Here is a 16,259-nt window from a genome sequence, read left to right as displayed (position 1 = left end):
CCATCTCCTCTTTCTGAATCCCCTAGTGGTACATGCTTTATAGAGTTTTTGTGCATGCATACAGGGGCAGGACATAAAGAAACCTGTTACATGTTACAAATATTGAGAATTATGTGGAGAGAAAAAGAATAATGCAGGATAATAAACAGGATAGATGAGATGAAAACATTCCACGCTAGCCTGGTGGTGGTAATTAATTAAAGCACAGTAAAAGTAGTTACTCCCCCTAAGGCCATTCTAGCTATAATTGGATCTGTGCATAAAAAGTTTTAAAAGAAAACCTCTGGAATGGAAGTGCAAATCTGAGAGCACTCTGCGTGGGTGAAGGAGGGAGACTGCTGAAATCCTGGCAGGGGACAAGACTTTGAATTGCCAGGTGAATTGTTGAAATTGTGCCCAGTTGTAGGCTCATGAAATGTGTCATACCCAAAGACAGATTCTGTGGATCTACCTATATTAAGAAAATGAGCCATATTTGATAATAGACTTTCAGGCAGCACTGAAAAGGTCATCCACTGATGTGAACAGGGTCAGCTGAGTTTTACACCTGATCTGTTAAAGAGTGGGACAGGGTTATGCCTGGTGGGACTCCATTGAATCTTGGGATTTTGGTTTAAAGGGCCCTTAGGAAGCAGCAAGCCCAAGCCTAATTGTGGAGGCTTTTCCACCAAAGACTGAGCGGGAGTACTTTTGCCTGCTTTCCTAATTATTATTTATAGACATGTCTGTGGTGCTCATCAACATAGTAGATAAGGACCTCCCAAAGGCTAGTGAACTAAGGTTGACAAAGCCGTGGTGAGGTATAGAGGAAGTATTATCACTACCATTTCTACAGATAAGAATACTGAGGCCGAGAGTGATTGATTCTCAGTATGACAAAGGAAGTCTGACACTTAGGAATGGAACCCAAAGCTTTTAACTTCTAGTCCTGTTCTGTAACTACAAGACCATTTTTATTCCTCTGTTCTCAGCTCCTAAAAATAGGGGGATTGTTCCTGAATTTAACCTCTAAAAGTTTTGTTTTAAACTATGATTCATTAATAAAAACAATTTATTCTTTAAAACAAAGACCTTTACTTTTATAGAACAGCTGAACTCTGATTGGCGGAAGCGCCCCAAAAGCCTGGTTTCTTAGTTAATCAGAATCAACAATTCCATAGTGGTACAGTCAGCCATTGTCACTGCACCACACCAATATCCATCAGACCAAATATATCTACTGTATATCAGTCAGCAACTGTAACAGTACTGAGGCACAGGATCAGTGCCTTTCAGCTTTGCCTTAACATTTATATCTCATCTTTTCTTGATTTTTTTTTAGCATCCGCCAATATTATCCTATGACAACATTCTATTGTACTGATACTGTCTCTTTAAATGTCCTCTGTATATCTTCTAAAGTGAGTCATTACTAGTTTACCAACCTAAAAGAAAACTGTCAACCAGTGCTTTACAGTTCTTAATGCATTTGTCATCTTCTTGGTTTATAATACTCTTTCTAGCTGCTTGAAAATAAAATTTACTTCTCTACTGATTTTTTTTTTCATTCTCCCTTTGGCAAATATTGATTGATTTACTGTGTGTTTCTGTAAGATCTAAAACGAATATGACCATTTTTAACAAACAAAATGACAACTTTAGTAGATATAGTGCCTGGTCATGCCAAAATGTTTTTGTTTGTGTGTTTATATCATTACGTCTATGTCACTCTAATAGTATTTCTCCATTAATTGCTGCTGCAGTGTGTAGAGGGAGCATAACAAAATGGTGTATTTGTACCTGTTCTGTTATAAAAGTAGACATACATTTTTTTTCATTTATTGGTGATGGAGCAGAATATATTTTAAAAGAGATCTTTGAAAATCAAAAGATATTTACCATCAGAACATTACTGAGAGTCAAATAATATGCAATACTATTGACAGGGCTCTTCTAACTAGTGTTTTTAATTAAAGAATATGAAAAGTAAGCCCTTGGTGTGACTTTCTAGGTCCAGGTAAGTAACTGGGAGTTTTGCTATTGACGTCAGTGGGGCTAGATTTTCACCCTCTCATGTTCCTATGCTATCTGATTTGGAGATCTAGAAAACAGAGCTATTTTGTATTGGCAAATTGCATTGATATATGGATTACATATGGTTGGAGTACTAGCAATATGAAGATTTATAATTTATAACTCCAATCAACAGGAAGTAACCCTTTGGGATATTTGCCATTTATATGGCCCCAATCCAGCAAAGCACTTAAGCACATGCTTAATTTTAAGCACCTTTGTAGTCCCATTGACTGAAATGGATTTACATGCTTAAATGTAAGAGTGTGCTTTTCTTGCTGGATCAGGTCTTTATGCAGCATAGTGCTTTTGTTATTACTATGCAGTTCTTCAATCATGTATGTTGATCAAGGGATGAAACAAAAGTACAGGAGTCAGTGGAATAAAGGAAAAATATAAAACCAGTTAAAACACTTCCACACATCATGTCTCTTTGCTTGCATAATCTAGTAATCCTGCTGCCTTTAGTGTCAGTGGTAGTTTTGCTATTGACTTTGTTTACATTGTGATCAGAGGTATGACTACTGCACTTGTAGACATACCTGTGCTAGCTCTGATCTAGCTAGCTTGTGTAGCAATAGCAGTGCAAGCCTGCTTGGGACAGTGAGTACTTGAGGGCTAGTCTGTGTTGCCACCTATGCTGCTGCAACTTCACTGCTATTGTTGTTGAAGCTAGTTAGATCAAAGCTAGTTTGGGTATGTCTATACATGCTGTTGTCACACCACTGATTGCACTGCAGACATACTCAATGGGAGAAGGATTGGTCCTGCTAGAGCTACAGAACTAACACTGGAGCAGAGACCATCATTTTATTATACAGCATGTGCACAGTACCTAGCACAGTGTGGCTGGGTTCTCCAGGTGCTACAGCTATACAAATAAATAATAACAACAATGAGTACATGGTTGTCTTTCTTCTTACCCCCGACGTGGTCCTGATGCCACTTTTACATTCTACTTAGATCATTTCCCAATGTTACAGTAATAATTAGTATTTTATATGCAGCCAGTTTATTCATTCTTTGAAATAGTTGGCATTTTTGCTTGCTTCTCAAATCACATGAGACATTTTACTTCATCACTGTTTTCTTTAAGTATATGTAATTTTTTAAAGATAAAAGGGTGAAAGGAAATAGGGCCAACATTTTAAAACTTGGGTGCCTAAAGTTAAACTCCTAAATCCAGAATTAGGCATCAAAATAAATGTGGCCTGATTTTAAGAGGTGCTGCTCTGACTGACTCCAGTGGTACAAGATAAGGGTGTCCAATGCCTCTGAAAATCTTCTTTTGGGACCAATTTAACATTCTTCAATTACCAGAATTCTGTCATCTAGTTAGGAACCTGCCCCATGTTAAGACTTTGGGGTGAGTTTCTTTATGTTACTGTCAAGATCCTGGGTTGATGAAATCACAGGCTCTAACCCTAGGAATGGTTTTGCCGCAGTTTCATCTAGCATCCTGTCTCTGGTGGAGAGTAGGGTATACTTCTTGTTACCAACTCCCTGCTAACTGCTGTACTCTTCTGCAAAAAACCTTGATGGTAATAATAATTATTATTTTTTAAAAATACATACGAAATAAATGTTAAGGGTGTGGTTTAAATTGACAAGAGCTAGTTAGCTAAGAGTTAAAGCTAAAGAATTCCTGAGTAGTTCTCTTGTCATCCATATTGCAGCACAGATGTGTCCCAGTCCTGGAAGTTACTGAGTGCCTCCTGCAAGGTGTTGAGTGCCATCCAAACCTGGCAGGAGAGGTTGGGTGACATCATGGCCTCATTAAAATCAATGATGCCAAACTCATGTTGACTTCAATGGGGCCAGGATTTTCTTGCAAAATTGGGCTCCTCGTGTGTTAGGTCACCAATTGTTTAGACAGAACTGAAAGCAGTTGAGCGTAGCTGTGCTAATTCTCTGTATTTCCTGGCTTATGTTGGTTTTAGTCAGATTGTTTCTGCCACAGAATATTTATATTTAATTTAGTGTTGTTGGTTTTTTTTGGCTAGGTATTAACATAATTTCAGATCTTTGCATTTGCTGACGCCTTGCAATGGGCAGCTCATACTAAAACCACAAGCAACAGACCTTATCAGTAAATCCCTTTCAATGACAAAAATAAAGCAGAAATAAAAACACACCCATTAATCAAACAACTCATTCAACTCAGGGACATAGTGTCCTTTTCTCTCAACTGAAACTTTAACTGTCAGAGAAAAGAAAAGCAGTGGAGCTCTGGAATGCTGTAACAACTATTTTCTTTAAAAGCAAAATTATTAAGATAAGAAGCAATATGGGTAGTTTGTCAAATAAAGATGACAATTATGATTAACAGAAAGGACCGCAATAACTGTGGCCAGGTAGTTAGACTGTCAAATGTAGCTAGTGTTTAAAATGGAGCTTGCATAAAGCCTATATTCTGATTGATTCAAAGTCAGATAACCAAGTTAAATAGCAAAAATAAACCGCTTAAGTAAAAATGATAAGGTTGGCAGGCTTGTTTATAAATGAAATGTTATAGGAGGTGCAAAAATCCATTAGTCTTTCAAAAGGAAATAAATATATATAGGATTTTCTTTAGTAAATATAATATGTAGCTGCCATAATTTCCAGTGTGTCATATTCCCCAGGGGTTTGTTGGTAGCATTTCAGTGACAGATTAAATCAAAACTCCATTTTGCTGGAACACGGTGTAGAAACCAGATAGATTTTGTTAACTATTTCCCTAAAAGAAAGCGCAATGAGGGCTTGTAGCCTACACAATATAACTAGAGCCCCATATATTGTGTGGCATGCCAAACCAAAGTGTTGTATCCAGACAATCGTATTTCTGTGGCAAATTCATTTTTGTGGGATTATAAACTCTGAAGAAATACAAAATTAAATATTAAAAAGATAACTTGTCACTAGCATATAATAAATGGAAAAATAGCTATTCTTATAACATGCAGTCATGCAGTATTGATGCTCCTTTTAACATGTAATTCAGTAAAACACTTTGTTTTTATATGTTTTCCGATTTACGCTGGGCAGAAATTTCTGTTTGCCGTGGAATGTAGTATTAACATTACAGAACTGTTGCAGTGTGGCAGTTGTCTGGGAAAACTGAAGTGTTTGGCAGCTTGTGAAAGGGGTGATGTCAGGTAGGTCCTGTTGGAAGTGAGAGACCAGGGATCTTGTTACTTGAGGAGAGTTTGCAACCTTTGCATGGGCATCTGGTTGTTTGGGGCTCTGTTTTAACCCTGTCCTTGCTAGATTCTGTGTCAGATCCATTTATGCTTTCTATGTCAGAACCAGAGACACACTTTTAACAATTTAATTTTTTTGAGTTGAGAGAAACTTGAACTGCGTGCGTGGCAATTTTGCTTTTGGAAAATGAAATGAGACGCGGTTTGGAAATGAGACACATCACTAGGGTGACCAGACAGCAAGTGTGAAAAACCGGGACAGAGGGTGGGGGGTAATAGACGCCTATATAAGAAAAAGCCCCAAATATCAGGACTGTCCCTATAAAATCGGGACATCTGGTCACCCTACACATCACTCTTTAAAATGTTTTCCTGGAAGCTTTAACTCACTTGTGAAGGGTTTCCACTTTGATGCTTCCTGAAAGCAGCTTTAAAGTGGGAGCAGGCAGATTTTTAACTTGTATCTTGACTTTGAGAGCCTCTGTGCCTTTATCTTGATTCTGCGCCTCTATCTTGATTCTGAAGGCTGAATTTAATAGTATCCTATGTAATCCAATAGTCTTCAATAAAGCTCTTTGAATAGGTTTCCTCAAGTTCTAAAGCCTGTTTTTGGAAAGCTGGCAGCAATATCAGGTTGTATCTGAAAGGAAGCTAGAGCTTTGACACAGCATCACACTGGGAATATGAACATTTTAAAGGAGCAGTGTGAAGTTAAATATTAAGGGTGAAGTTCTGCCTCCATTTAAATTAATAAAAATTTTGCCATTCACTTCAGTAGAGCCAAGATCTCATCCTGAAAAACAAATTTCCCTTACCTATGTCACTAATAACACCCTGCATTATTACAAATGAAATAATTTTAAAAATCATACTTTCACTTGTTTATACTGTTTGTTTAGCAAATTTCCCCTGCATTCTAAAATGCCTTAGTTCAAGTATAGGTGAAGTCCTATGCACATCTCACTTCAGGACTGGAGTAGGTTATCATCTCATATACATGCTTTGAAGTTAATTTCCACTCTTAAAATACTTCTTTTTTTGTTATCTGCTTTGACAGTCACTTAAGATGTCTGCATAGTTTCATGAACACTAGTACTGTAAATTAGGGCTGTCAAGCGATTAAAAAACTAATTGTGATTAATTGCACTGTTAAACAATAATAGAAAACAATTGTGATGTTGTGCAGTCTATATGGTTTTATAAAAACATGATAATAAGTGAATATAATGTAACTGGTATAGTTTTATAAAGATTTGATAATAAGTGAATATAATGCAACTGGATATGCTTCGTGCAAAAGGTCTCTTGTAAGGTATCATTACAAAGCTCATAATCTACTGAGTGTGATCATCCTATTTGTAGAAATGTACCACTTTTGTATCTAAAACTAGAAATATAAAACATAACTCTGAGGGCCTATTGTAATTATGTAAAGTGTGGGCCATTAATGATGGTTTGGAATCTTGATGACTTCCATTAACCAGGACCATTGTCTGCAGATGGCTGTGTTTACCTGTTAGTCTTCCTGTATATGTGTGTGCTGGCAAGTGGGCAATGAAGTCTTGCAGTGACATGTGATCATGTCACCTGAACTGGAATCCATCTTTAACCTGGTGCTTTTCCAGTGTGTGTGGGGGTGTGTGTGTGTGGGGGGGTGTGTGTGTGGAGGAAACCCAGAGAGACAAAGGGTTCCTGCCTTATGCAAAAGATATATAAAGGGGTGGAAGAGAACAAAGGGGGAGAGGAGCCATCATGAAGAATCCCCTAGCTATCACCTGAGTTGGAACAAGAGCTGTCCCAGGGGAAAGAATTGTGCCCAGGCCTGGAAGGTGTACTGCCTGAGAAAAAACTTACTGAAGCATCTCTGAGGGTGAGATTATCTGTATTCAGTTTGATTAGACATAGATTTGCGCATTTTATTTTATTTTGATTGGTGACTACTTTGTTCTGTCTGTTACTACTTGGAACCACTTAAATCCTACTGTCTGTATTTAATAAAATCACTCTTTATTTAGTAATTTACTCAGAGTATGTATTAATACCTGGGGGAGCAAACAACTGTGCATATCTCTCTATCAGTGTTATAGAGGGCATACAATTTATGAGTTTGCCCTGCATAAGCTTTATGCAGGGTAAAACGGATTTATTTGGGTTTAGACCCCATTGGGAGTTGGACATCTGAATGCTAAAGACAAGCACACTTCTGTGAGCTGTTTTCAGGTAAACTTGCAGCTTTGGGGCAAGTGATTCAGACCCTGGGTCTGTGTTCGAGCAGACGGGACTGTGTGGCTCAACAAGACAGGGTGCTGGAGTCCTGAGCTGGCAGGGAAAACAGGAGCAGAGGTAGTCTTTGCACATCAGGTGGCAGCTCCCAAGGGGGTTTCTGTGATCCAACCCATCACAACATATAATTTAAATATTTTTGGATGTTTTCTACATTTTCAAATATATTGATTTCAATTACAACACAAAATATAAAGTGTACAGTGCTCATTTAATATTTATTTTTGATTACAAATATTTTCACTGTAAAAAACACAAGATATAGTATTTTTCAATTCACCTAATACAAGTACTGTAGTGCAATCTCTTTATCATGAAAGTTGAACTTACAAATGTAGAATTATGTACAAAAAAACCTGCATTCAAAAATAAAACAACATAAAACTTTAGCGCCTACAAGTTCACTCAGTCCTATTTCTTGTTCAGCCAATCGCTTAGACAAACAAGTTTGTTTAAATTTTCAGGAGATAATGCTGCCCGCTTCTTGTTTACAGTGTAACCTGAAAGTGAGAACAGGCATTCGCATGGCACTGTTGCCCACGCTCCCCACCCCTTTCTCCGCTCCTGCCCTGCCGACTCCACCCCATCCCCGCCCCCATTCCAACCCCATCCCCAAAGTCCCTGTCCTAACTCCGCCCCCTCCCTGCCCCTATTGGATCTCTTCCCCAAATCCCCAGCCCGGCCCCGCCTCTTCCCCCAGCGCGCCGTGTTCCCCCTCCTCCCCCTTCCTTCCTTGCCCCGCGAATCAGCTGTTTTGTGGCAAAAGCCCTGGGAGGGAGGGGGGGAGAAGCAGGACGTGGTGGCATGCTCACGAAGGAGGTGGAGGTGAGCTGGAGCAGGGGGGCAGGGCCACGAGGAGCTGCCGATGGGTGCTGAGCACCCACCAATTTTTTTCCGTGGGTGCTCCAGCCCCGGAGTACCCACGGAGTCGGCGCCTATGCACTGTTGTAGCTGGCATCACAAGATGTTTAAATGCCAGATGCGCTAAAGATTCCTATGTCCCTTCATGCTTCAACCACCATTTCAGAAGACATGCGTCCATGCTGATGATAACAACCCAAAGCAGTGCAGACCGACGCATGTTCATTTTCATCATTTGAGTCAGATGCCACCAGCAGAAGATTGATTTTCTTTTTTGGTGGTTCCGGTTCTGTAGTTTCCGCATCTTTTAAGGCTTCTGAAAGCATGCTCCACACCTCATCCCTCTCAGATTTTGGAAGGCACTTCAGATTCTTAAACCTTGGGTCGAGTGCTGTAGCTATCTTTAGAAATCTCACATTGGTACCTTCTTTGCATTTTGTCAAATTTGTAGTGAAAGTGTTTTTAAAATGAACAACATGTGCTGGATCATCATCCCTGACTGCTATAACATGAAATATATGGCAGAATGCGAGTAAAACAGAGCCGGAGACGTACAATCCCCCCCCCCCAAGGAGTTCAGTCACAAATATAATTAACGCAATATTTTTTAAATGAGCATCATCAGCATGGAAGCATGTCCTCTGGAATGGTGGCTGAAGCATGAAGGGGCATACGAATGTTTAGCCTATCTGGCATGTAAATACCTTGCAATGTCGGCTACAAAAGTCCCATGCGAACTCCTTTGCTCACTTTCTGGTGACATTGTAAATAAGAAGTGGGCAACATTATCTCCTGTAAATGTAAACAAACTTGTTTGTCTTAATGATTGGCTGAACAAGAAGTAGGACTGAGTGGACTTGTAGGCTCTAAAGTTTTGCATTGTTTTGTTTTTGAGTTCAGTTATGTAACAAAAAAATCTACATTTGTAAGTTGCACTTTCACGACAAAGAGATTGCACTACAGTATTTGTATGAGGTGAATTGAAAAATTCTATTTCTTTTGTTTATCATTTTACAGTGCAAATATTTGTAATAAAAATATTATAAAGTGAGCACTGTACACTTTGTATTCTGTGTTGTAATTGAAATCAATATAATTGAAAATGTAAAGAAACATCCAAAAAATTTAATAAATTTCAATTGGTATTCTATTGTTTAACAGTGTGATTTAAAACTGCGATTAATCACAATTAATTTTTTTAATCGCAATTAATTTTTTTGAGTTAGTTGTGTGAGTTTACTTACTGCGATTAATTGATAGCCCTACTATAAATAATTGATTTAGAACACAGAGCCCTTCATTTAACACATTTAATTCTTAAACTGGTCGACTTTACATTTGTAGTTAACCTTGGATACACTAGCAGTTTATTATTTAAAAATGTAATTCCTTTGACAGGTCTTCAAATAAAAGGATTTAGTGCATTTTTTATATATATATTTAGTTTGGGACACAAAATGTATTTTTAAACAGCTTTAGTTAATAAAATATTGGATTGTATTCTAGGCTGACGTGAACTGATAAAGTTGCAATTCTCAAGTGGTCTTTTAGCTAAACATTTTCAATGCATTACATGAGTTTATAGTCAAAGAAGTCTATTTAAAGTAAATAGATGATATATTGATAAAACCTCCATGATGTTTTTAAAAATGACTTTTTAGTATATATATATAGTATGTAATAACTAAGTCTATTAGTTATCAAAACAGTTTTATTTACTGGTTGTTAGTTTTCTGTACCATTTTGGGGAAAGATCAGGATCAATACTTTGTCCCAGTTGCTGTTTTTCCAGACTCCAGGCTTTTTAAAAGGGAAAATAATACTTCATATCATTTGAGAGGTCTCTGTGGTGAATTTAGAGGTGTTGAAAAGTTCTGGAGGGAGTTACGTCTGGTATCCCTCTACCTGAACAATGATGGCTGTGATGTGTGTGGCATAAAGCCGAGTACAAATCAGAAACATTATGCAATCCTCAGTACTCACAGTGATCTGGAGAAGCAATAATATTTATTTGAAGAGTGTAACGATTTGCTCATAAAATATTCTGTAGAATGTACCTAAAATGCTTCATTGTTTCTTTCCAGCTAAGTAACTTGAAACAAGTCACATTTGTGGATGTGTCAGCAAACAAGTTCCCCACTATTCCAATTTGTATACTCCGGATGTCAAGTTTGCACTGGCTGGATATTAGCAACAACAAACTGAAAGATCTCCCACAAGATATAGACAGGTAGTTCCTTACATTTCATAAATAGGCTCATGAACTAGAAAATTTTGTTTAGAATGTAACATGACAGTAACCAGCAAATTTTAATTTACCAATTATTGTTTGAAAGGGACACCATCACTGGAAAACTCCATTTCCACCTGCAAATGTATCTAGTATTTTACAAGTCAAGCCTACCATTTTCATTACTGAAAGATATTGGAGAACAAAATATATTTTCCTCAATTTTCTAGTGTGTTGACCACATGGTGTGTAGTCAGTTCCCTGTTTTGTGGTTAGCTAGTTGCTCTTCCTGTCTTATTCCTGAGCAACATAATGTTCTGTGTGGAGATAGAAGCAGCAAACTTGTAACTGAAGGGGCAGCAACTGTGCAGCTACACAGAAAGGAATATGAGGTGGGGAGAAAGGTCAAGCCAAAGCATGCTTAATGTGGCTATAGAGCCTGGTAAACATCAGTAGGTAAGCAAACTAATCTATGAATTTTAAATTTCCACCCTCCTCCCAACAAAATCATTACAAATCCTTGCTATTGGGCTTGAAATTTCATGTCCCAGTTCCTGTAATATTCTTGGATGGAGATTATTTGGCTCCCCAATTTGGCCAGTAAGCTGTTTGAGTTTGACTTCCACCTCCCATGTGGTATTTTCTACTTCCATATCCTCATTTTCATTAGCCACCCTCGCAGTACCCCAAAGCCCCTCATTACCCTTATTAAAAGCTGAGGGAAAATATTCATTTAGGCGTTGAGCCTTGCCTATATTATCTTTGATCTCCACCCCATCCTCAGAGTTTAGCAGTCCCACTTTTTCTTTTTTTGTTTTCTTTTTATTTATATGGCTAAAGAACCTTGGGTCTAATCAGTTTTAATTTCCTTTTGCAAGGTGCAACTCTGCTTTGCTTTTGGCAGTTCTCACTTCCACCCCCTACATCTTCTGACCTCCAAGAGGTAGCATTCCTTGTTGATCCATACCATCCTTCCATTCCTTTTAGGATTTCCGCTTTCTCTTAATAACCTGTTCATCTAGTTCGGTCTGCAACCCTTCCCTACAATTTCCCTCCCCCCTTGCTTGGGATGCTGGCTCCAGATAGCTTATGCAACTTTGACTTAAAGGAATTACAAGCCTCTTCCTCATTCAGATCCTTTTGTTCTTCAGTTCAGTCCACTTCCCTTTATACCTCCCATAAGTTTTTTAAGTTTGCCCTTTTGAAATCAAGGATCCTAGTTACATACCTATTTTTATCCTTCCATTTAGTTTAAACTGAATTAGCTCATGATCACTTGAATCAAAATTGTCCTCTACAATCAATTCTTCTGTGAGGTTCTTGGTACTTATTAATACTAAATATAAAATGGTATCACCTGTTGTTGGTTCGGTGACTTTGATGGAAGAAATCTGTCAGCTATCACATCCAGGAATATCTGGGCCCTACCATTATTAGTAGCACTTGTCCTCCAATGGATATCGAAGAAATTAAAGTCTCCCATAATCACATAATTCCAAGTAGTATTTATTTCATTAAAAATATTAAAGAGGTCTCTATCCATAGCCAGATCAGATCCTGGGGGGCTGTAGCATACCCCATCCACTATCCCAGTGGAGTATTAGTTAGCTTTCTTCCCCAAAGTGATTTTCAACCAAATAGATTCCATTTTATCCATTCCATCACTTCTAATTTCTTTACAGTATACCTCATCATTAATATACAATGCTACTCTACTATTTTTACCCTTTTTTTTCTTTCCTGAACAGCAAATACCCTTCAATATCTATAATCTAGCCATGACTACTATTCCACTATGTTTCTGTTATCCCTATAATATCTGGTTTCACTCTCTCTCTTGCTTTTTCCAGGGTCACACTGGGCTCATGTGCTACTGCTTGGCTTTCTTGCTTCGTTTCCTTTGCTTCTTTCTCTCTGTTCTTGCCTGTGACCTCAGTATCTGTTTGTCATACACCCCTCCCTACCCAAAGCAATACTCAGCCCATAAGCTCCTGCGTGAGTTCATACACACCTTTGGTCTCAGATGGGACATATGTTTACAGTTATGATAAATGAAGGGTGAGTTCACGCCTATCAACATCAATGGGGTTTTAACCCAACTCATTACAAAATTTCATCCAGCTGATAACCTAGCATTGCTAACTCCAAATATTAAAACTCTCAGCTAGGCCCCTCCAGATCAAAAGATTGGATTAAAAATAATGAATATTTAAATATGTACATTTTTGGTTCTTTTTATTAACCTTCTGGTTTCTGAGATTTTAGAGTGCTCTTGCTTCAATCTTTTCCCTGCAAGGATGAGGACTAGAAACTTTTACTCTTTATATAAGAGAAACACCAAATATCATGAGGTTCACAATAGAAATCATGAGAGTTGGCAACACTGTCTAATGTGCTGAAGCATCACTTGCCGCACCTTCTAGAACTCAAAGGAAATGTCTCTCATGCAATACAGCTGCATCACTATTCTAGAAGTAGAACCAGCACCTATACAGGGTTAATGAGAAAAACAATAGTACCTCAGGTTTTATAGTTCTGGCCCCCACATTCACTCTCAAGACCAAATGTTCAGCCCCAAATTACTATTGTGTGAAGAAAGGATAAGGGGACACAAAACAAATGAAAAGAGCCTACTTCCTAAACCACAATATTAGGTCCTTTATATTGATTTCAGTCGTACTTGTAAGAGTTCCCATATATATTTTGTTCCCACCTATATTTTGGGAAACAAAATAAAGACCAAATCCTGGTCACATGATTCTTACAAGTAGTCCCCATATATATTTTTGTTCCCACCTATATTTTGATGACTTTCTGACAGAACGAGGTACATGAGAACTTTGCATCACGTTGTGTGGCATGGCACCATGTGCACACACCTTCACTGCACCACGAAAGTGCACACTGCTGCTCTAGCTTCTGATTTCACAACTTTTAGTTCTTCTCACGGGTGTATTATTAGCATCTATATTGTCAAACCATGTATGAAACTTCCCATTGAAGTCATTGGAGTGTTCTGTGAAAATACAAAACAGCATAAGGAAAAGCATATGGTTCATGTGAATATTTTCATACTTCTTTCCCAGAGGAAGAAATTAACAGTTGGTGTTTGAATAGATACACATATATAATAAAAGATCTTTAAAATATATTGTATTTTTAAGCCACATTTCTCTGCTATGCTTCCTTAGGCTCAATGAACTGCAGACATTTCTCCTGCAGAAAAACAAGTTGACTTATCTTCCACGAGCTTTGCTCAATATGCCAAAACTCAGCTTGCTGGTGGTTAGTGGTGATGATCTGGTCGAGATACCCACAGACGTTTGTGAATCACCCACAGGTTTAAAGTAAGTTATAGTTAGGGAGAAATGAATATGCTCAAAAGTAGAAAGGTAAGTGACCCAGTGCAGTAATGGTCCTCAAAAACAGTTTTACAATTCTCTTTTCCTTTCTTTTTATTGGATTCTGCATTCATGCTTGCTGGACTGGGTATGTTGTTACCTGTGCAACTTCCACCAAACCTGGGGCAAAATTCTGACCTCATTTACATGAGAACCACTCTTTAAGGGCAATGAAATCACTTAAGTCCAGTGGTGAATTATACAAGTATATCTCAGGGTTCCTGATATTTCACCTGCTACCAAGGAGTGCTTTTGTACTTTTACTGAGACTTTATTGCCTCTCAACATTCAGTGTTTGTGTCAGTTTAATAATGTTTAATAATAATAATAATATATTCTTGGTTTAGAGACTATATCCTATAGATGCAGATTGATGGACTCATAAATCTTTCCCATTTGTAACTATGATAATCCCATGTCTTGATTTGACACTCAGGATTTAGGACCTGAAGTCATTTGAATATGACAGAGCAGTTCCTGGTAGTGTTACTATGCCATATGATTAATTGGAGTGATATTTTTTCTTTTTGATAGTTGAAATTTCACTGATTAATTTCTTTTTGTTGCTTTAAAGAGATGTTCCCATAATTTTCAGAATGATGTACACATACTTTGTGCATGGAATTACTGAGCAGTTTGTGCAACCATGTGATTTTCATTTTCAAAGTATTGGTTTAGTATATTTACAAACATGACAAAAAGGGAATGCAGATTGAACTTCTCTGTTGTAATGGATGTTGGGAAGTAACTGTAACTCCCAAAGGTGTGCATCATCAACTAAGGAATTCTGACTAAATCCTGGAATGCTGTGAAACCTGGATAGGATGGGGTCTATGTTGAAGTTTTTTGTTCTGATCAGGAGTTGCTGTAGAATTATGGTACAGCTGGTCAGATGTTGTGAAGTGTGATATGTACAGATGCCCCAAAATGCTAAAACTCTGTTCCTACAGAAAAAAATATTGCAGTATGGACGTACTGAATTGTATTAGGGAGAACAGAGTGTAAGACAGTGCTACCTAAAATATTTACTTGCTCCATAATAGAAAGACCATAAAACACTTTTGTTCAATTACTTAAGCATAGTGATTCTTCACAACTCCCCCTCTGCCTGCGAGTTGCCACTTTTAAGTAATGTTGACTGGCTTATAAAACTGACAGGCCTGTTGGTCACATGCATGGACTATGTGTGGGATACATCCAAACAAGACAAGTTAGTAAATGTAATTCATAGAGCTAATCAATTCAAACTGTTTGTAATTTCAGAAGAGGGATTTATTTTTAATATAATCAATATTTGACATATAGCAAACTACATTTGGCTGTTCCTGTTAAGAAGTTATCCTTTCATGTTAATATTTCTTTTTCTACAGATTTATAAGCCTTAAGGATAATCCTCTTGAAACATTCTTGTATCACAATACTGAAGACATTGTAGAAAGTGAACGTGATCGAGAGCAATTTGAGAAAGCATTTATGAAAGCCTACATTGCAGACATAAAAGAAAGAGGTATATGCACTAAATTTTTAGTACATCTCCCATTATTTCTGATATAAATGTAGATTTCATAAAGATTTCCTGGCCACATCAAAATAATATGCTTGGGTTATACAGAGAGATCAACAATATCCTGAATCTTTATAAAAAGTGAAGACAAGTGTAAGAGCACAATCGTATGTAAGAGCACATGAAACAAGCAATTTTAAAAGCTGTAAAAGTTCTATATGCTATTGGAGGAGGGTGAAAGTTCTTTGTCTTTTTTTCAAAATAAGATGAGCTTTCAGATATGTTTTGATGAGAGATGCCAGAATCTGAGCCCTGGATCTGAACAAACATATACAAACTTTGTGGAGGGGTCAAAATTCGTTATGGTTAGGGCCCTACCAAATTCATGGTCCATTTTGGTGATAGGATTTTAAAAATCGTAAATTTCATGATTTCAGCTACTTAAATTTGAAATTTCACAGTGTTGTAATTGTAGGGGTCCTGACTCATAAAGGAGTTGTGTGGGGGTCGCAAGGTTATTGTAGAGCAGGGGTTGCAGTACTGCTACATTTACTTCTGTGCTGCTGCTGGCAGCAGCGCTACCTTCAGAGCTGGGCATCTGGAATAGGGTTACCATACGTCCGGATTTTCCCGGACATGTCCGGCTTTTTGGGCTCCAAGTCCCCGTCCGGGGGGAAATCCCAAAAAGCCGGACATGTCCGGGAAAATCGGGACATGCAGGCCAGTGGTCGCCTGGCCTGGGAGCT

General features: G+C 38.0%; 1 protein-coding gene across 1 annotated transcript in view; it reads left to right on the top strand.

Annotated features, from left to right (window-relative positions):
- Window positions 1-16,259, top strand: part of LRRC2 (leucine rich repeat containing 2) — a 78,596-nt gene that overhangs the window by 59,857 nt on the left and 2,480 nt on the right. The window contains exons 6-8 of the mRNA XM_034774715.1: window positions 10,463-10,608; window positions 13,800-13,955; window positions 15,380-15,516. Of these exons, the coding sequence (XP_034630606.1) occupies window positions 10,463-10,608; window positions 13,800-13,955; window positions 15,380-15,516 (439 nt within the window). The remainder of the gene's footprint in view (window positions 1-10,462; window positions 10,609-13,799; window positions 13,956-15,379; window positions 15,517-16,259) is intronic.

This window comes from Trachemys scripta, chromosome 6 (assembly GCF_013100865.1).
Source record: "Trachemys scripta elegans isolate TJP31775 chromosome 6, CAS_Tse_1.0, whole genome shotgun sequence".
In the NCBI taxonomy this organism is placed as follows: Eukaryota; Metazoa; Chordata; order Testudines; family Emydidae; genus Trachemys; species Trachemys scripta.
The sequence above is the reverse complement of the archived record's forward strand: the minus strand, read 5'-3'. Positions and strand labels throughout refer to the sequence as shown.